Here is a 22,608-nt window from a genome sequence, read left to right on the forward strand (position 1 = left end):
AGCTGCATAGTTTTGTTACGTAAATCATTGCTATTGTAATTCCACTCCTCTTTATGTGCGTGTTTACACTGGATTAGGCGATATTAAGAGTGTAATGAGGAGTTAAACAGGGCTGTGAGAGAGTATAAGACTGCAGGGTGTGATGGAGCTGATAGCAGCAGGCCTGAGTCTGCTCAGGGTTAAAACTCTCCATGACGAAAGGAGCCTATCCACAGGCAGAGTTTGGAAAAACTATTTTTGAGTGTGTCCAGCCCTTTTCCTGGACCAGGATCCTGTGGGAGGGTCAGTGGAACAGCATGGGAAAGTTTCCTCTCTCCCGGTTTATTTCCTCAGTAACAGCGAGTCGTTCAGGCAGGAGAGATCTACTCAGGAGGAGAAACTCTTCAGACCAGGATCTATAGAACACAAACCCACACAGAGAGGGACAGGTAAGAGCTCAGTTACCCTACATCACCTTCTGCTGATGCACTGGAGAGAACAGTGGTGGGTACCACTTTAAAATAAGACTACCTTTAATTAGGTTGTGAATGCCTTAAAAATCAATAATAGTCAGTTATAACACATACATAGTGTGTATTTGTTATAACTGATTATTAATGATTTTTAAGGCATTCACAACCTAATTAGTAACCATTAAAAAACTAATTGTAAACCATTTATAAACCCTTTATAAAGGTAGTCTTATTTTAAAGTGGTACCCAGTGGTGAAGCAGTAAAGTTAACAGAACAGACTGTGCTGTTTAGAAAAGAGAGAAGTCGGTTCAAGTGAGAATATTGCTTAAAAAAGTTATATCAGCTACTCTTAATACATGCTTTTATAATTATAATTATACAGTGATGCTAAATACTGACACTGTAATTTTTACATTAACCTTTTTATAGGGTTGCCATCCATCTTTATTCAGGAGTCATTTGTTTGGGAATAAATGTTGCGTCCAATATTGAACCACCAAAAAATGTCCAATACACAGGTCAACACTGCAAAAACATAAAAAAACAATAGTTAAAGTCACAGTTCTTTATATCCCAATCATCTCTTGAGACTGACACAGTACGGGACATTATGTTTTGACTGATTGCTGTGCTTTTGCCAGAGAATGTCAGTGCATGGGTCATTTTTTATTTTGCTATACTGCTGTGGTTGAATTTATTTCCTAGATTAAAAAGGGTTATTAAATTGGTTCCTAAATTTTGTGTCAAAAGTTTTGAGGAAAACAGTGTTCAGTGATTATTAATATTATTAAATAAGCAAATACGTTTTTGGTGGCAAACCTCCCTATTTACACATGTTACACTTTGTGTAACCCTATTAAGGTTGAAGAAAAAAAAAAACTTAAGTAGACATTTAAAAGTATGATTTGCATTACATACCAAGGTAAACACATTCATAATACACGCGTCAAAATGTAAAGAAAAAAAGAATTATTTACAAAAAGATTTAAACATTTATAGTTAATATTTAGTTATATTAACACTTAAACATTCCAATATTTTATTCTATACATAAAAAACTAAAACTAATGTAATGAAATACTAGCATCATTTTAATGAGTTTATTAGTTGCTTACTCAGTCAGTTCACAGATTATATACGCATTAATGTGGTAAACATTTGTCACATGTATCCATATATATATATATATATATATCCAAAACCCTGAACATCTTAACATGTAATTAACATTTATAGCCTGTAAATATGCTGTGTCTGTCTTTCCATGTATCTTTGCTATTACAAATAAATCAAATTAAATTCATTTACACTACCAGTCTGAAACCAACAACCCCTCTACTCCTGGTTTAAAGAAATTGGTGGTAAAGACAGAACAGTTTATACAGAAAACTGGTGAAATATTCAGTTCTGTCTGCATCTTCCATTCAGATCTGGACCACATTAATCAGTATTAATTAGTATTAAGTGGATTATTCAGTACAGAGTGTTACAGTGTGAAAAGTATATTAAATAGGTTTATCGTATGATTCAGCTCCTTGATGTATCTAACAGATACACTTCTCTGACCACAGACTCTTTTACTTTTAATACTAAAAAGCTAAATTAAAATGTTAACGTAATGAGTCTGTTTTGAAAATGTAGAGAGTAAACAAATGTGTGAAATGTAGTAAGTAGTAGTAAAAAGTAACATGTGACAGAAATATTTAAGTAAAGTTCAGATACTTAATAAAAAACTGTTTAAATACAGTATAAAACTATTGTACTTTATTACCTGCCTCCCTGTTTTGTAATGTAAATCAGCCAGACTGTGCCCAAATGTCACAATATATGGACCAACAATAATCCACCACCGCCAAAATGGCATAAAATCAGCCATAGATACGGACCCTTTCTCATACAATGATTGTATACATATGATTCACTCAATCATATGAGTAACTATCACTTCACGTGGCAATCATGTTTTAAACTATTATGAAATATGATTAAAATGCTGCCAAAATAACATTTATTAATCCGTTTTTAGGTGGACTAATTAAATAAATATTACGTTTATTTGAAGTGAAATGGTATTTGTTGATGTCAATTTCAAAAATGTTGATGTCATTTTAAAAATGTTACTACTGAGTTGGTGTACATATTGAACATGAAGGGGTGGTACAAAATTCCCATGTCTCGAAAGAAAAATAGTATTTATATGCCTGAGGTGGGTAATTATGTTTTTCTAAAGAATGCTTTTTCTTGTCACGTACATTTAAAAAATGTTCGAGCTTCACATGAAAGTGCAAAATAATAATGCCCCCCCCCCCCCCTTTTGTGGAATAACTTTTCTCCATTTTCTTCATTTACATTGTGTCTACATTTTAAGATGAACTCAGAAACAGAAATGGCTTACAGTTCGAAGAGAACATGCAAGAGAGAGAGAGAGAGAATGAGATAGAGAAAGAGAGAGATAGATAAAGAGAGTGAGAGAGAGAGAGAGAGAGAGAGAGAAGAGATTATGTATTTATTTGTTTTTTTTTGTTGCAGTCTCACACTGATGACTAGATGACTGATGTAGTTTGCTTCAGAGTTGCGTGCGCTTTCGCGTAAACAACAAAGTCCCTCTGGCCACAAAGAGGAAAAAAGAGCCCTATCTCTGCAGATGAGGGCAGCGGGGTAAGAACTCGGAGCAGAGGATGTTTACCCACACGTCCAGCAGTTTGTCATCTGGGGACCGCAGCTAAAGGGAAGCAGTGGCGGTGGCGGAAATTCTGTAACTAGCTCAAAGCGACCGTACATGTTTGTAAACAATATCAATTAGATGAATCATTATTATTCCAAGCTTCAGTAGCAGTAGAACTCTCTGTGCCTAGTTTGGTCATGATCTCAAACGCTCACAAAATCTCAGCATAAACTGGAATCTCCTTGTTCTTGTTCTGTGGTGATCACACAGTTAAACACAGTGATCCAGGCCCTCCACAGCCTCCAGGATGCTTGTGGAAAATCTCAACCTGCAGGTTAATGTGGCTGAAGAGCTGCGGAGAAGGCTCATAAAGCTGCATCAGAGAAACACAAACAAACACACAGTTATAGAAGGGTGGGAATCCTACTGAGACAGCTGGAGAATCAGAGGCTTTGGAGATTTACTGCAAATGAATAAAGGTCCTATAGACTTTATTCTCCTGATAATTTAATGTAACAAGTGCCTGTGTGACTCACTGTGTGCCACAGCTGTTCCTCCCATATTGTGGGGGGCTATACAAATGAGAGGAGAGTGCTCTGTTTATTTAAGCCTTTCACCAAAATGTCAGAAAGTCACAGGCTTGACATTTGCCAGCTGTTTGTTTGTGCTGATGTGATTATGGATTCTCATTTCCTGTGTTTGTATAGAGCTCCCAGTAATTTCAGTCTGTGCCTCTGATCTTGGCCCACGGTTGTTCCATAGGTTGAAACCTAAAAGTGTCAGAAATCAAAGCTAAATCTGCTGTTGTAGATTACATTAGTCATGTAGAGGAATCTCCACTGATTATAAGATTTAGTATTTAGTAAGTGTGTACCTTTAAATGGTGGGTCTCAGTCCCCAGCCAACTTTCTCATGTGGGGTTCACATTTCTGGACATTTTACATACAGTAGTACAGCTCTGGAAAAAAATAAGAGATCACTTTACTTTCTGAATCAGTTTCTCTGATTTTGCTATTTATAGGTAAATGTTTGAGTAAAATTACCATTATTGTTTTATTCAATAAACTACATCAACAATTTACATCAACATTTCTCCCACATTCCAAATAAAAATATTGTAATTTAGATCATTTATTTGCAGAAAATGAGAAATGGCTGAAATAACAAAAAAGAAGCAGAGCTTTTAGACCTCAAATAATGCAAAGAAAACAAGTTCATATTCATAAAGTTTTAAGAGTTCAGAAATCAATATTTGGTGGAATAACCATGTTTTTTAATCACAGTTTTTATGCGTCTTGGCATGTTCTCCTCCACCAGTCTTACACACTGCTTTTGGATAACTTTATGCCACTCCTGGTGCAAACATTCGAACAGTTCAGCTTGGTTTGATGGCTTGTGATCATCCATCTTCCTCTTGATTATATTCCAGAGGTTTTCAATTTGATCTCTTATTTTGTCCAGAGCTGTATTTACATGAATAAACGGTTTCATGCTTTAACTATAGTAAAGCATTTATTTAACCAGAAAATACACTGACTGTGTCCAAAAAAATCCTTTCACTCTCATTAGTTTTGTTTAGTTAACTAATTATCAGTATCAGTAGAAATAAAAAAAATGAATTTGAACACTTAATCATCAACATAAAATAACACATGACTGGCTTGGCCGCAATTAACTCTTAGTAAACACACACACAAAAGTTATGAATTAAATGCAGCAAAATATGTGCTGTTTATTAAATATGCTTTGACTGTAAAGTTGTTTAGATGCATATGCAAAAAAATCCTCCCAAAAAAATCTGAAATTCACAGCATTGAGTGGCTTGTAACTGAATCACTGGCTTAAGTTAGTAAATGCTGTTGGCTCCAGTTCGATCCACTATATGTTTCTTAATTATGTATAATTATGTTTAGTATAAATTATGAGTGCATTGTGGGAGATTATAGTGTCCTCAAAATAATTTAACATTTTACTTTAGTAAAGGAAAAATGGTTGATGTATTCAATAGTGACCTAAAATCTGAACAAGACTCCTGTTTTCATGAGTTTATGAGTTAATGTGTAATAATAAAAAAACAAGAAGAATAAGAACAACAAAAAGAGGAAGTATTGAGCCTTTCCAATGAAATAACAATATATTTACCACTTTTTTGGAGAAATCATGCATTCTTTGCTTTGTTTTTTTTTTATTGGACAACTTTATTTAATTTAAATCTGTATTCATGAAAACACTACAAATAAAATAACTGACAGTAGGACAGAAAATGCTTAAATGGTTAAAATCATGATATTTTTAGGACAGCATCATACTGTGAAAATCTCACAGCGTTTCAACCCTAGAAGTGAAAACTCTGTGAGATCCCAGGAGCACTGTTCAAAACTGTAAATTAAAAAAATCACAATGTACCTTTGAAGGTTTTTAGACTAAGTCGTTAAAGCTCTCATTATACAAAACAGCCAGAATACATCTCTGAAAGTTTAAATATGCTTTAGAATTCCAGAGTTGCACAACATATTGTCTGGTAATCATTAGCATCATTTTGTGTTTTTTGCAAAAGGTTGCTATATGCAAATGTGCCCTCCAAATAAATGTTTATTGTGCTGTGGGCATCCTGAACAGCATCAGATGTTCCAGATGTGTATCTGTGGGTGTTTTAAATTAGTCAAGGCATTTATTTGATCCAAGAATGTTAAGTAATCTTTATCTTGTGCAGACTCATTTTTACTCTTTTAACTTCAATGTGGTTTTAATATACTGAAGATTGTATAATGTAATAAAAATAATCTGATTTGATGAACTAAAAATAAACAATGCCTCAAAGCATGGCCTATGATAATCCTCAAATTAACTTTAGTAATAAAAAACACAGATCAGTCAGAATATTATGACCCCCTCCTTGTTTCTACACTATTATACGTTTTATCAGCATGTTTATTACTAACATGCTGGTGGGGTGTTGTGCTGGGTTGAGTGGATCGGTAACATTTTAAAATAAGGGTAAATTAATTAACAGTTCCTATGACAGAATGTCTGAACTAACTATTAATTGACACCAGTTAAGACAATATTAATCACTACAATCTTTAAACTAATTAATTTAATATTATTTATAACATTCTCAAGCATTAAAATTGAGTAATGTTTAATAATGTCTTAATTTTAACAATTTTAACATTTTAACAATGTTTATTACTGTCTTAAGTGCTGTTAACTTTGACCCTCATTGTAAAGTGTTACCAGTGGATCAGACACAGCAGTGCTGCTAGAGGTTTTAAACACTATGCACTCACTTCAATTTCATTAAAAAAAATAAACACATTTTTTTCCTCCTTCTGTAAAATTGCTGTTTTTGTGTGACAGCGACAATATGGGATTCTGTCTCTGTCAAATGTAACAAAAAAAATAATTTATGCCTTCATTGGCTATGTGTTTAGTAATTAACACATTAGGTTAAGATAAGTTAAAAGTGAGTTTACTGCTGTTGCTTCTAAATACAGGTTTATGTCACAAATGTAAGGATGAGAGGATGGACGTTAATAAAGATCATATTAATTTAATTAAACAAAACAAAAAAGATAAATACTAAAAAAGCAAAATACAGGTAACGCAAAAACAAACGAACAAGAGAAAAGAAAACTAGACTGTGAACACAAGACTTAAAGAAAGAACAAGTTTGATTAAACTAAACTAAGAAAACAAAAAAACAGAAGAACACAGAGGCCAGTCCAGGAGCATTAAAATACAAATCTGACTAGGAGTACACAAATCAAGCAAAACTAACAAAGATACAAGAATATTATGGCAATGAAAATACAATTACAATAACCATACATGGAGCACATAAGGCAAACAAAAGAGTCAACAAGGAACACTAAAACAAAGGGGCTTATATACATGAATAGGGTGAGGAACACCTGGGACCGGTAACAAGGGGGTGGGGTAACAAACAACTAATGACAAATAACAACTATTGTAAAGCTATGAGTCAGGACAGTAACAAAACAGGGCCATGTGTTTAAAGAGTGCAGGGCAGGGAACACAACACAGGAGAAAAGAGGACAGAAGCAAAAAAAAGGAAAAACACAAGACAGACAGGTCTTGACCATAGACTGTGTATAGCTGGACAGAGCATCGTCTCTCAAAAGTGAAGCCACCACAGGTCGGGCGCCCCCTGCTGTTCGGTTTCAGAAAGCTGTGTAACACCACCCATCCCCATAGGTTTCAATGGCAAAACAGACAATTTTCAGGATTCAGGTTTTTTCCCAATAAACTGTAATTCTACCTCCATTATTTAAATGCAGAAGCTAGTGTAACCTCTGCTTTTATTGTTACATTTTTATATCCCCACAGAATTTTATTTTTTTTTTTTAAGTTATTCAGCTCTGTTCAAAAAAGGTGTGGTTATTGTAAAAGGGCTGGTTATGGGCGGGATCAATAACAGACCCTCAGCTCCGCTTTGCAGCCTGTGACCTCGAGGCAGCCCTTAGGGGCAGGGTTATTTAAATGAGTAGGCTGTCTCTCCACAGTCTTTCTCTCTCTTCTGGTCTCTACTGCGCAGACTCAGGTTTCAGGATCGCCAACATGGAGGAAGATTTTAGCTTCATTTTCATTGAATGAATGGGAACGGCGACACGGCGTCCATCTTTTTGCCATTTAGCGTCTCTGGGTGTGACAGTTTCAGTAGTTTTATACATGTTGGAAGCTACAAATATAAGGTTTACTGCCTGCCGAGATTAAAATAAGACCCTAGACCAGAAAACAAGGATAATCACTTAATTGTCCATTGGTTGTGTGGTTGTGTGTTGTATTGACTGTACTCTCACATGCCTCAGTATTATTATAATCACAGTTTGATTTGATATTTTATTATTTTGTGGGTGACTTACAAGCCTAGTATTAACGTTCTTGTATGTATATTTGCAGGTGCAGAGGATGAGCAGAGGTGACTGGGGCTTTCTGGAGCGCCTGCTAATTGAAGGTCAGGAGTACTCGACAAACGTGGGACGGGTGTGGCTCACCGTGCTCTTTCTCTTTCGTATGCTCGTCTTGGGCACGGCAGCCGAGTCTGCCTGGGATGACGAGCAGTCGGACTTCGTCTGCAACACCAAACAGCCCGGCTGCGAGGAGGTCTGCTATGACCAGGCATTTCCTCTCTCACACTTCCGCTACTTCGTGCTCCAGGTCATCTTCGTCTCCACGCCCACCATTTTCTACTTTGGCTACGTGGCTCTGAAGACGGGCAAGGAGCAGAAGCCGACCGAGCAGACTGTAGAGGAGCAGAGAGGAAGACAAAATGTTGGAAAATCCAAGCATAGTAAACTGGAGGTGATAAAGGAGGAGGATGAGGAAGATGAGAAACAAGTGGAAAAGAAGACGAAGAGGCAGGAGGAGCCTCCTAAGCTGAAGGGCAGAATGCTTGGTGCGTATGCTGTAAGCACAGTGCTGAAGGTTGTGCTTGAGATTGGCTTCATTGTTGGTCTTTGGTTTCTTTACGGATTTGGATTTATAATTCCAGCTCAGTATGAGTGCCAGCGCTTTCCCTGCCCCCACACTGTGGACTGTTTTGTCTCTCGGCCAACTGAGAAGACCATTTTCACCATCTACACTCAAGTCATTGCTCTAGTTTCTGTTCTTCTGAACATTGTGGAGTTGCTGCATCTCCTTAAGCTGGCCATCACACACTGGTTGGAGAAGAAATACCAGTCTCAGGGGCTGGGGACATTTAGAGAGATCGAAAGGACCCCCACTGAACTGGAGCTCACAGAAGTTCGGGCTCCATCGTACGAGGAGAAGGGCCATCTCTTTCTCCCTGTAGGAAATGACAGTTACGGCCAGTCTGGCCACGAATGGACTGGTAGTGAGTCCTACCTAACAGCAGATATGCTTCCTAGCTACTCGAACTGTATTAGAAACAGCAACTACAGACATCACTCCAAAAAACACGCACACTCCAAAAAAGCCAGCAAAAATGACCAAAAAGGGAAGCACTCCAAAGACAAGCATTATGTATAAGACCAAAATGGACAAATTAAAAACATTAGCTCGGTCCAGTTTAATGGATCCTGTTTTGGAACATCCAGAGGCGGAGGGGCTGAACATCCCCTGCTTTAGTCGTGGAACATTACTGTGAGGCGAACGCTGCTTCCCTTGTTTGGAAATGACTGTACTCCCGGCAGAACTGCAGGACTGCCTTCCCCCAACAGCAGTTAAAGGTGACGGGGGTTAGGTGTAGCCAGCAAAATCTTAATAAGGACTCTTTACTTCAGCAATGTTGTTGATAATCATCACACAAAGAAAATAAATGTGTGTGTCTAGAGAGCGCAAGCGCCAAACGCGGTTAAAGTAGAGATAGAGGTAGAAATGAAGATAAAGGTAGATCATGGTACAACAGAAAGTAGCAAGTACGTGAATGTGTTTGTCATTACCTGTACATAACAATGACTGTAAAAAAAAACATGAATCCTGTGGTTTCACTCCATTATGTTGCTTTCATAGAAATGAAGACAAAATTGTTTGCCCTGTGGCAAAATATGCAACCATAGTCTGTATAACTACTCATTTGGTAGACCCACCCACTTTTCCCAGACCAGGTGTGTCTCAAACTGCCTTCATTGAGCCAATTTTGTCCAGTGAGTGTTATGTTCCAACAGTCAAAAAGTACAGTTAATATTAAAGTTAAGTTTGACTAAAACTTAGCTTAACAACAGCTGCAAACAGTCTGTTTCATCCACATTTAAAAACTGGTATCTTGGTAAAATAAAATAAAAAACTGTTGGAATAAGACACAGGACATGAAAAGTCCATTAGATGGATTATAAGCTGTTTTGTCATTGAGACCTATAGGGATGGGTGAAGCTATATATCATACTGTTACCAGCAATCAGAGGAGTTAGACCTGTGGTGGCCTTGCTTTTGAGACCCATTTCACTGTCCATGCTTTTTTTCAGTTATTAATACACACTATACATAGATCAATACTTCAAAAAAGTTTTTAGTGGTCTCAGAACCTAAAAATCATATTCAGACAGATTTAATGTTACTAAAATAATTGTTTAAAGAAACTTGAAATTGTTTAAAGACATTGACCAGCCAAACATGTGAATTCATTAAAGATGTATTTAACAGTTAATATTATTTTTATATTTTATACTGAATTTTGTATTTATTCTGTTTAGCTCTAATAAAGTTGTTAATTCATGTAAGTTGTTCCATGTTTTGTCATTTTTAGAGTTTTTCTTTCTGAGAGAAGGTAATCGCCCATCTGGTACACACTCAACTTGTTTGTATTGTATTGTATTGTATTGACCTTACTTTTACTTTACTTTTGTAACCATGCATCACACTTATCACTTTTAACCCCTTAACGCCTGAATTAATGTAGCTGTATATGAAAAAATGTTTCATGTGTGTTTTACCTTTAAGTAGATAGTAAATATTGTTGAGATTATTAATTTCACTTTTGCACAAAAATAAATAGAAATTTTGGTATGTTGCAAATTTGCAACAACAGGCAATATGGTCTATTTGGGGTAAATTTGGTATGTTGCAAATTTGCTACAGCAGACATAATGGTCCATACTAAGATAACAATAACAGAGTAATATAACAGTGAAAAATCAATGTTTTATTTATGCACCCAACAGCAGGCATTCAATAATAAATAACACCAATTACTGTCACCAACACAATATACACAAATATTACAGGAAACATTTCATTAATTTGAATTCTAGATTCATTTGAATTGTAAATTGTCAAAGGTTCCTAGGTCCGTGGCGAATATGCACTAACAGGCATTGGGGGAATGCAGGCGCTATCTTGGCAGGTTGATTGAATCAAACGGTTAGTCGCATATTTGCAACAACAGGCGTTAAGGGGTTAAAAACATATGTTCACACACAAATATAAAGCCCTCCCCTGAGCAAGCACTCCACACTACATTTACTGTTTTAACATTAACATTTTAAATGTACGTCCCCCGGGATAAGAACTTTAGCTAATCACTGTATCTGTAAATAATTGACTTTCACTCAATAATATACAGATGACAAAAGTCATGGGATAGCTGTATGTAATCTCACCTGTATGTGGTTGGGTAACTGCCCTATAGTGTATCTCAAATATATATATATATATATATATATATATATATATATCAGAACAAATGAAAATCAGATAAAAAAAGCTATTTAATCTTGCCTTTCCAGATGAATACAGTGGTGTTCTGGCCAACCAGACATTATGGTAAATGGCATGCTGATAGCATCTAAACACACACATGAGAACACAAAATGCCAGATTTACTGATATGGAAAAAAAATACATTAAACTATTAAACTAAACCAGATTTGGCTTCTACAATGGTATTTAGTTTTTTTTATTGTAGAACTCTCCATTTTATGACCTAAAGGTTAAAATACACGGACATGCCAAATGTTTGAGTGAGGCTTGAAAAAACATCAAAACATCATCAAATAAGCACATACAGGGGCTAGTTTCCCCAGACAAGCCTAGTCCTGGACCACACTGCATTACCATAGAAAGGAAAATATAGTCTATGTCTAGGCTTAATCATTGTCCAGGAATCTGACCCAAAATATTCACTGGGCTGGTCAAAACATCAGTGTTAGCCAGTGATGGGAATACCGGTGCTGAAATAAACTAACGCCGTTACTTTTTTCAGTAACGAGTAGTAATTACTCTGACTGTCACTATAACGCCATTACCATTTCTGACACCCCATTACTGCACGTTACTTTAGCCGCTCAATGAACTTTTTTTTTAACATACAGACACAATAGTTACTTTTACTGGTAACTAGTTACTTTTATAGTGGAGTAACTCAGTTAGTAACTATAGTAACTAATAACTATAACTAATTACTATTTCAAAGTAATATGCCCAACACTGGTGTTAGCAGGGCCAGACCCAGCATTGTAAAAAACTAGTTCTCATATCACTTCCTGGGTTCTACATTTGTATCTGTCGACAGGAAACATTTAAGATTGTTAAAAAGAAAATGCAGAAATTTCTTCTGTGAACATAACTGTAAAGTGAGAAATGAGAAAAAAATAATACGGGTTTCTTACAGTGACCATTTACAATGCCTTAAAGGGTTAAGTAGGATATGTGCTGTACAGTAATGAACAATTACTTTACAAAAAAAATATTCACTTAACCCTCCTGTTATGTTACAAGTCAAATTGACCTATTTTGAAATTTGAAGATTTAAGATTTAAAAAATAGTTAAAAGTTAAAAGTATGAAACTTTTTCTGCTTGCTTTAATTAGTGTATCAATAAATACAATAATATGAAAATGGTTCATCTCACATATTTGCAACCACCCCTTGCAAAAACTAAAACTACAACACAGTTGCAGTGCAGTTGCAAAGTGCTTTGCAGTTGCAAAGTTTGAACATGTATTTTTTTATGAAAAACAACTCAATTGTTCTATATTCTAGTTAAATCATTACCTGTTAGAGGTAAGGAACAACATTGCACTAAATATTGATAGAATAATAACCAATGAAGTAATGACATATTCAAACTGCTTGTTAGGACTGATTTGGATTTAGACATCTTTTGGATAATTAAACATGCACCAACTGTCTGAACAAACCCTGCTGGCACACAATCGACCTTCAACGTCGAAATGTGGTTCAAAATGACTTAAGTAATGTCTGTTGTTTCATTGTTGAAACAATGTTGAATCAACATTTAATGTTCAATGGTTTTGCTAACGTTAAAATTTTAATGTTGAATCAACATAATGTCCTCAACCTTCTGCCTTTTGAATCAGCATTTCACATTTTATCACCATATAATTTCCAAAAACGGTTGAATGGAGGAATGAAACAGTGTTTTAGTGCATCATGCTCATGTTCTAATAGTTTCCCTGTTTTAGTGTTTTTGAGATCAGATGTTGAATCAGATTGGTAGTGGTGGGTAACTTTCTTTATACTCAGCTTTACTACAGTGATGTACATTTATTGTTAACACTTTATTCATAGGAGTTTCTCATTTTTGTGAGCTATGGTCTATTAAAGGTTGAATGTATGACGTTTAAACAACGTTGCTATATCAACATTGATTCACTTTTCAAAAACAATGTTGATTCAACGTTGATTCAACCATAACATATACGTTGATAAATGTGGAATCAACGTTTATTCGACTTTAAAATGCCAGCTGGGAAGTAGCTTTATGGCTCCCAAAATCTCTGTTGTGATGTTTTCTCCAGGGTGGTAATTTCCAGCAATTTACTGAACTGTCTGTACCGCGATAACCTCTTATCTGTTGCAGGAAAAGGAAATAATGTGGAATCTACTAGGTGGTACTGCTTCTTATGAACTTTCAGTTTGCTGTATTGTTTTAGAATCTGACCAGCAGAGTCAGATTAAAACAGAAAGAGAAGCAAACGCACCTCTGACGTCTTTCAGCAGGTTTTTTCTCCTGAAAGGTATGTATTTAGCTGGCAAGCAGAACGTGTGTTTTATTAGGGGGAGTAACCAGCACTGCTGGGTTCCCTCTTTGAGAGATTAATGAGCTGAATGCTGTGATGCTGCCAAGCATAACCTGGAGTCTCTGCCCAGCGAGTGCTGTGCTCTGCAGCGGCGGGCCTGGTGCTGAGTTCAGCCTGTCAACTTCAGCCAAAAGCAGAGCTTCAGAGGTGCCCCACAAGATGTGCAGGTCAGCAAGCAGCTGGTGAGGGCCGAGCTTTTCAGCTTCCCCGGCTGCCAAACAAAGAGATGGACAGTGCCTCAGAGAGCTGCCCGCTCTCCCAGTGTCCTGCGCTCTGTTTCAGAGAAAGCATTAAGATCTAAATCTCTTCCTGTTTGTTAACACAGAACCAGCCATTACCCTTCATCAGCATAAAGTCCAAAAAACACATCTGTGTGAATCATCTGCAGCAGCTACAGTATGTCAGAAATGGTTGCTATAGTTTAGTCAGCTTGAACTCAATTAGAAATCTGACAGATATTGTGTTTTATGCTGTTTTCATACCTAAATGTTTGGGCAAGAGTCCACATCCAGGTTAATGTGTTTGTTACACTGTATACATGTGATCCTGCTAGTTTGCTAGTATACTAAAGAACTAAACTACATCCTCTCGTCATCATCTACGTGGGCTGCATCTCCCTATACTTCATTTTGATTGGTCTGTAGAATGCCGTCAGTTTGGTTAGTTGTTTTTCCAGGTGTTGTGCTGAACTCTACCTTTCTGCTCTTCGTAGGCATGCATGTCACGCAGCAAAATGAGTGTAAAAGTCCCCTTGGATTCCTTTTATTTCTCTTAATAAATAGGGGTTAATCTACAGTTACAATAGATACAAGAATTGTTGGTTTACGCATTTTCATTTTTACTGCTGCATGGCACGCCTGCACCCCAGGTGGAGTCAAATTTCAATGACTGGTTTGTTTTAAAGCCTGCTTCAATTTACTGTATTGTTCCAAAATTCCAAACTACCTCTTTTGATTGGACCAAATTTTGAACTTTCATTCACAGACCATTTTACACCTGCTATTTTGATTGGACCAAACTGAAAAACCTGAAACAAGGTAGGTGTGAAAGCCCATTTGTTGAAAATTGGTTTGATGTTAAAACCCAGTGTTGTAAAGATGTTGAATATTGGTTGAAAATCAAACCTTTAAAAAACAACACTGGGTTAACAGGAAGTGCTCCTGTCTCTCCCACACTCGCTCTACCTGCGATGTCAAGTCTTCGGACAAAGATACCCAGGATGCACAACACACTCACAGTCACATGACACTGCACACAGCACCTCCAGGAAGCAAATCATCTGAATTTTAAACACCTGCTAACTGGCCTATATAACCCCCTCACTGCTCTTCACCCATTGCTAAGTATTGCTTTGTGTTCCTGTTCTTCCTTTTTGTTTTTTGACCGTCCTTTCCAGTGTATGACCCTCAGACTGTTACTAGTTAATGGGATCTCTCTTGCTGCTGTTCTCTGGTTTTGACCCAGCTCATTTTGACGACCCCTTGTATTGCCCCTTTTGTCAATAAACCTGTTTTATTGTATCTGCGCATGTCTGAGACCTGCCTCATCATGACAATCTTAAACCTCAGATAGTTGTTGAATTTTGGTTAGTTTACACCATGAATTACAACCAACAACATGTCAAACATGTCAAACTTTAAGAACACTAAAAACATTTTTAAATGTGGATGTCAACATTATGAAATTTAGAAGGTTCTGTGTTTCGGTCATTATATCTCTTCCTCAAAAAAATCATTTAAAATGATATTTTAAATCAATATAATGTTTACATGTCATATTTAGAGGATTTTGTTTGCTTGACTCATTCCAGCTCACAGTAACATATACATCACAGATGCTTTCAGAGACGTGGAAAGTTCTTTAAAGGAATTTGACCTTCCCTTTAACTCATAAAGTCCCAAGTGAAATACACTGTTCTGAACATCCTGCGTGCGTCATGGTACAGTTTGTGAATGTGTGTACATGTGACCTCATTTACAAAATGTCAATGTGCTTAATTATCGCTAAAGACAAAACTAGCTAATTTAAAAAATGTATTTTTGGTTTCTAAAGGTCTGTTCCAAAAAAACAAGAATGTTAGAATTGTAAATGGTTGAATACACAGAACTCATCACAAATTAAAACTAACAAAATGTCAGAGTTTGTTGTAACAACATTAATTAATGTTTGTGACTAGCTGTCTGGAGGCAAACCTGTTCAGAATTTTTGGAACAGATCTCTTTAAAGGAAAGTACGGGTACTTCTTTGTATTTGAAGGATTGTATAGTCATAGCAGAGAGAGTGAGCTGCCTGTGTGTCATGTCGTTTCCTGTATCCTGACTTTCTTCTACTGACTTTCCTTCCTGCCAGTGAATGCACCCTACAGATATCCAGAGGTTAAGAGGTATAAACCAGTTTTACTGTAGAAATCTTTCCATGGCTGAGTGAACTAATTTGCTGGGTTTGTGCCATTTGTGACCAACTGCGATCAACTGATTAACCTGATTCTTGTGGGAATTCTGGTGATATCACCAACGCTCTCATCACCAAAGATTTCTGAATGAATCACGTTTTTGGACATTTAAATGAAGCTGAATCATGTGGGGTTTTCTGGTATCAGTTTTTTCCAAAACAAGTTATTATTCTAGAGAATCGCTCCATAGGAAACCGTGCTGGCACGCTTATTTTTAAGAATGATGCAGCCATTTGTATCAAAGGTACCAGTGTATACAGGGCAGAACATTCAAACTTCCTGACAGCTGTTGTGATGAAACATCTTTTCTTCAGCTACAGCCATAACAAGGAGCATAACACACAATGCCTGCATGGCGTTCACATATTTTAGGCTCAGGCCTAAAAATATCATGGATGTTTGTCCTTTCCAATTAATGTGCACATGCTGTGATGTTTAATCAGTGAGCCGGTATTATCCAATCAGATGTTCCCCAATTATGGTGGCTCATGGTCAATATTTATACAGGAAAGTAAAATCCAAGCCCTTCTATAATTAGAAGAAAATACAGAGCATGATTCAGAACCAACATACAATTCATACAAAACAATCCAGAGAAAGGGCTATAAATCTGTGTTTGAGTGATCAGTGTCCTAGATCCCAAAACTTTCTTTTATCTCACTTTAATACATACAAGTTAAACAGAAACACTTTATCTGCTATTCCATTCTGAATAGTTACTTTTGTATTTTTTTTTATCTATCTATTATCACTAGATTGCCAAAGGGTTTCACCCTCCCATTCAAGACATTAAACTCAGGTTATCTAATCACTTTTATGGTCATAGGTGTATAAATAAATATTACTGAAAGAACCGGTCGCTCTCAGGATCTCAGTGTATTCGGTAACGCTTTATAATACAGCCTGCAGTGTAAGTGATGAGTACATGCTGAGTAAGAATGGTAAAACACTGTACATTACATAATACAGCCCGCTCTGAGGAAGTACTGTGTACTTAGAGAGTAAGAACCGTACAAATCAGATGAGATGTGGGTTTATTAACCATTAATATAAAACCTTGTGTTGACTGTGTATTAATAAATACATTTTCTTTAAAATCTCACCATTCCTGATTGTGTTACTGAAGATATATAAGTATTATTATATTTTAGTCTTGACATTAAAAACTATAAGTAATTGTCCTACTCTACTCCACCCTTGACAGTTTTGTACCTATATTTAAGAATGAGTAGGACCCCATAAGTATTTTGTAAATACTGATTCATAGAGAACAGTTACACCATAAGTGTTGGGAAAGTACAACATGCATTTCAGAAAGTTGCTCTTGGTCCTGGCTGTACTTTATTTATGCCTACAGATAAAGTACCTGTAGGACCCGGTAAGTATTTTGAATGTACCGGTTCATTCAGAGAAGTTACACTGTAAGTACAGGTTACCGTTAAGCATTACCGTGAATTCAAGTGTGGTATTTTGATAGGATGCCACTTGCGAAACAAGTCAAGTCATGAAATTTCACTACTAAAAAATACTTTGGAATTCTAACATATTGTAAGCAATTGGGAACAACAGCATCTCAGCCGCACAGGCCATCTAAAACAAGAGAGCGGGGTCAGAGTGTCTAAGTGATAAAATGTAAAGTTTGGTGGAGGGGGGATAATGGTATGGGGTTGTTTTTCAGGAGTTGTGCTCAGTCCATTAGTTTAAGTGAAAGGATCTTTTAGGAATGCCCATTCCTGTTCCAACATGACTGCTCCCCAGCACAAAGCAAGGTCTATAAAGACAGGGATGAGCAAGTGGAAAAGTGATTGGCCAGCAGACTGATTCTGAACCTTAACCCTGATAGAAAAACTTTGGAATGAATTTGAGAGGAACTGAGAAAATCAGCGTCTAAAAGGAAGGTAAAAAAAATCCATAAACACACTCCTAAACCTTGTGGAAAGCCTTCCCAGTGTGTCATCTATCTAAGTACAAAATGTCATCTAATAATAGTATGCAACAAATACAACAGGAAAGCGTCATGTTATAGAATGTAAGACTATAATTAGTGTGTGTTCTGTTATGGTGCAAAGTGCAAATATGATAAACAGGATAGCAGGTAAAGTGATTCTATTTAACTACTCATCTTTTAATATCACTAGTGTGTTACCATTGCTTTCTCTGTGTTGAAGAACAATGATCTCTAGACCTTAACAGATAGTGGACCTTTATCCCCTCTATCACTTCAGGTGTTAAATGTATTTCAGAATACTAAATTATTATATTCTTTTTCCCTTTACTGCTTCTATGAACCCTTCTGGAGACACAAACAGGTCTTTCATAACACCCAGATGATCACTAAATGAAATACTCCTGTTATTGTCTGAGGAGTTCATAAAAATATTGTTCCTGAGGGAAGGTTTCCTGACAGGCAGAGCAGATCATGAGTTAGTTAAGCAGAACACAATACTCTAATTGTTTGCTGAAGATGGCCACAGTACAAAAACTACAGCATCTATATCAAATATACCAGATCTCGGTTCATGGGTTATTCCCATTTGTCTGTGATTGACAGAAGTACTTGGCTGTGTCCTTATTTTATACAACCAGTAGGAAATGGGTTTGTATCTGCTTCCTGATTCCACTGTGACTCTCTCCAGGGATTGGCCTAGAGGATTGTTCACCCTGACAATGGAGTGGCGGTGGGCATTGTTGCATTGTTTATGGTGAAGTCCACCACAGCGCAACGCTGGCCAAATGTCATGGCCACTTCATCAAAGAGCTTTGATGAATGAGCCTGTGAGAAACGAGGATAAAGAGTGAAATGCAAATAAATGATACAGAATTATGACTATCAGAAGGAAGATCTGCATGATATTATCCAATATGCACATTTTGATACAATTGTGGAGTAACAAAAGTACTTCAGAACAGACATGTCTTCCTAATTCCTTCCTATAGTTTTAACAGTATAAAGAGAAGAAGGGTGTGCCATTATTATTAACCATTAACCCTCTGGGGTTCATAAATATGCTAGTGTTAATATATTTGCAATAAATAGGGCATGAAAAGTTGAAAAGTTCATCCTCTACCTGTTGCTCTGTATGACTGGTGGATTTGTGCCTCTATCTATTTTTTGTGTAAAACTAACCAATAGATACTTAAGAAATTACTAGGGAATGGGCTCCAAATGGTACAGCAAACTAAAACGCTGCCACTATGATCCAAGGATTGCATGCTGTCCATCAGCAGCTGGAGTCTGAGAGAGCACAGTTGACCTTGCTTTCTCTGGGTAGGTCGATGGCATTCTCTCACCTCTTTACTCCATCACCAGAAGTGATGCTGTCAGCACAGGCAGCTGTTGGCTCATGTATCAAAGTTGGGGAGCTACGCTTTTCTCTAAGTTTGCTTACTACCCTGTAATGTAAAACTGTGGAATGATGGTCCTTAACACCTAAACTTGCTTCTTTAACATCAGCACTGGGGCACAATGAAAAACTCAACCCCTTTTTTATAGACTTGTTTCTTCAGAAGGTAGTCACATTCGTGATAAGATGCAATCAGAAGGTTCTAAAGATTCAGTAAATGTTTGAACCATATTTCTGCGCTGTATTAATATCTCAGAGAAATTTATCAGAAAATCAATGGGCTCAGCAAGTTTGTAGACTCAGGAGGACATCTAAAGTCCTGTGCAAAATGTAAAAAATGTAATTATTAAAAATTAAGATTCCATTTTAAAAAATAAAGCACAACTTTTGATACAGAAAAATAAAGAACCACATAATGTAACAGTTCTATACCAATTCATTATTATTAATAGTTTTATTTTTTATTTATTTTAAAATCCTATATCCAACCTTAGTGGTAGGAGTTTATAGACATCATTAAGGGGTAGTGCTATGATGATACATCATGGTTACTCTGATCAATTCTACCACGTATTTGAAAATGAATATTATCAGTACTTTAAATCAAAAGAAAATTAAAGTTAAATAATAATACAGCTTAAATAATAAAGGTAATTTAAAGTTAAATAAAACTGTTTAACTGATTAATTGTATTATTATGAACGTGTACCACGTTCTGTCCAGAAACATGATGTTGTATTCTTGGTATATCGCTCACCCCTACACACCAATGAGTGGAAATTAAACACCAGATCAGAACTTCTCTACAATTCCCAGACCGCTGCTTAAGTGGGTCAAAGGGGGTTATCCTAAGAGAAATGGAAGTCACGTAGTTCAAAGCAGGACAGCGGCTGCGAGCTGTGGGAACTGAACTGTGCGGCTCCTGGGAAAGAGGAGGATTCAGAGCGCCGTCCCATTGTTTCTGTGGCTGATGGGAACTTTACTAGTGAATAATCGTGCCGGCATTGTGCGGCAGGCCTGTACACATCCTGGCTGAAGAAGCCAGCGGTGGCCGGCGGCGGCGCTCCCTCTTCCCGTTACTTAGGAACAATAGAGCTGCTCTCATGCTGGGACACAATCACACCTTTCCAGTGTGTTCTCTCCTGCTCAAACACACACACCCTTCCTCATCCCATCCCAACCCACCCCATCCACTCAAGTGTAGCTACGGCTCTGTGCACACACATGTACAGCAACAATGTCCTAGAAGACCCTATTTGTCTTCTACAAGAGAAAAAAAACATCACAAAACTCAAGTGGAGACTTTCTACTCAGTCAGTCAGTCTTTTCTGGCTACACAAGTGGCTTCTGGCTCTTCTGGTTGCACAAGTGCAGTGAAGTGTGCATTATAAAAGCTACCTCCGGCGGAAGTACAGTTACTTCAGAGTGTAGCTGACTAGATGTAGAAGTATGCCAAATTTTCTAATTGACTACCAAGAGCCTAGAAAGTCATTCTGAACCACACAGGGGAAATGATGACAATGTTGTTTTTAAATCCGTAATCAGGTTGTTTTGAGAATCCATTCTATTTTAAGCTTTTACATTTTCTCTTAATGACAGCAGACATTGTGGCATCTTTTATCTAAGAAGCTTTCAGAACATGGTGCACCTCCACCCAGGAAATGATTTTGAGATATTTCCTATCCATGGACGGTCTGTTTTATTGCCATATATAGTCACGTCCGAAAGTTTCGGCACGCCTCAATTTCCTACCAGAAAATTATTGCAATTACACGTTTTATTACACACGTTTGCGTGTGCAGCACACTAAGCATGGAGAACAGAAGGGGGAGAAGAAAACTGCCTTGAACTTGAGAGGACTTGACAACCATAATTGTGGAAGAAGTTTAACAATTTCAAGGTTACAAGATCATCTGTTGTTGTTGATGTTCCTTTATCCATGGGGCATAAAATGGTTTACAACCCATGGCACTGTAGCTAATCTTCCTTGACGGTCTGCAAGTCATCATGAAATCTGAAGAGTTATCAATGGATAGCAATGCAGGGAGCAGTGTCAGAATCTTAGGTCATGGGTCTTCCAGCAGGACAATGACCCCAAACATACTTCTTAAATCACCCAGAAATGGCCAGGAATTAGTCTAGATCTAAAACCCATTGAACACCAGTGTAAAGGTCTTTAAATTGCTGTTGAGGAAGGCAGCCTGCACTCTTTAACCTGGAGGAGTTGACCATATAAGGTAATTTTTTTTTACCGTATAAGTTTTTTTTTCCAGTCAATTTTTTATTGCTAAGAAACCACACAGTGGGGAAAAAAATTGGGTACATTTGTAAGAAAAATAATGGAGTGGACAATTTAAGCTGATATGCAAATACAAGAAAGTAATTGGCTGCTGTATATAAACTAATGAATACCGGTGTTTCTGTAGTTGGGGATAGAAAGAGCTATTTTCTGCTTTCTTTTAATAAGACTAAGTGATATAGCAATAAATACAAGCTTACCACACACAGTTGAATTTAGAATGTTATTACAGTCAAAAAACTAATGAATATTCTCCATCATATGTAAATTAATAAACTCAATATACTAAGGACAAAACAAACTAACACCATGCTGAGCTCAAGAGGCCTTCAGCTGGACGGAATTAAACAGGATACAGATCAGCCATATTATAATATTAAAATCACCTCCTTGTTACTATAAACATTTTCCATTTTATCAGATCCACCTACCACATAGGGGCACTAAAACTATAGACTTTACTCTTTCTGCTTCTCTGCATAATTTGATGGCATGCTTTCTCCCTCTTTGTCAACGATCAGGACTCCACAGGACCACCACACAGCAGATAATAAAAAAGGCTAACTAAACAAAGCATAATAGAAGAACAGATGGACTAGAGCCTGTAATTCTAGAACTATGAAATGTATATACAATGTTCATAAACATTCAACTCATTAAAATCCTTTTTCTAAATTTAGTGACCTGTGTATTTCTTAATCTGAATAAAAGTGGAATGGTGGGCACCTGTTTTCAAATGCTGAACAGCAGAACATGACTGATTAGATAAACAAAATGTGGAATCTAAGAATTTATTACTAACATCTGTGTTATTCCCTTCTTTTCTTGGCCTTGATCACAAGCTAATTCCTGGAAACAATACCAACTGTGCA

The 22,608-nt window shown here is 36.9% G+C and overlaps 1 protein-coding gene across 2 annotated transcripts; it reads left to right on the forward strand.

The window, feature by feature from the left end:
- Window positions 1–308: 308 nt before the first annotated feature.
- On the forward strand, window positions 309–10,320 carry gja4 (gap junction protein alpha 4). Of its 2 annotated transcripts, XM_049475373.1 has the most exons (3): window positions 309–428; window positions 2,983–3,111; window positions 8,042–10,320. In XM_049475373.1, the coding sequence occupies exon 3, from the start codon at window positions 8,051–8,053 to the stop codon at window positions 9,128–9,130; it is 1,080 nt and encodes a 359-aa protein (XP_049331330.1). In that variant the 5' UTR covers window positions 309–428; window positions 2,983–3,111; window positions 8,042–8,050; the 3' UTR covers window positions 9,131–10,320. The 2 variants fall into 2 exon arrangements, with proteins under 2 accessions (XP_049331330.1, XP_007249326.3); XM_007249264.4 differs by lacking the exon at window positions 2,983–3,111 and having other exon boundaries at window positions 310–428.
- The last annotated feature ends 12,288 nt before the right edge of the window (window positions 10,321–22,608 follow it).

The sequence above is a fragment of the Astyanax mexicanus genome, chromosome 3, assembly GCF_023375975.1.
Source record: "Astyanax mexicanus isolate ESR-SI-001 chromosome 3, AstMex3_surface, whole genome shotgun sequence".
NCBI lineage: Eukaryota > Metazoa > Chordata > Actinopteri > Characiformes > Acestrorhamphidae > Astyanax > Astyanax mexicanus.

Excerpts from the sequence above, each read along its gene's own strand:
- gja4 (XM_049475373.1), top strand. The coding sequence starts at position 8,051 with ATGAGCAGAGGTGACTGGGGCTTTCTGGAGCGCCTGCTAATTGAAGGT.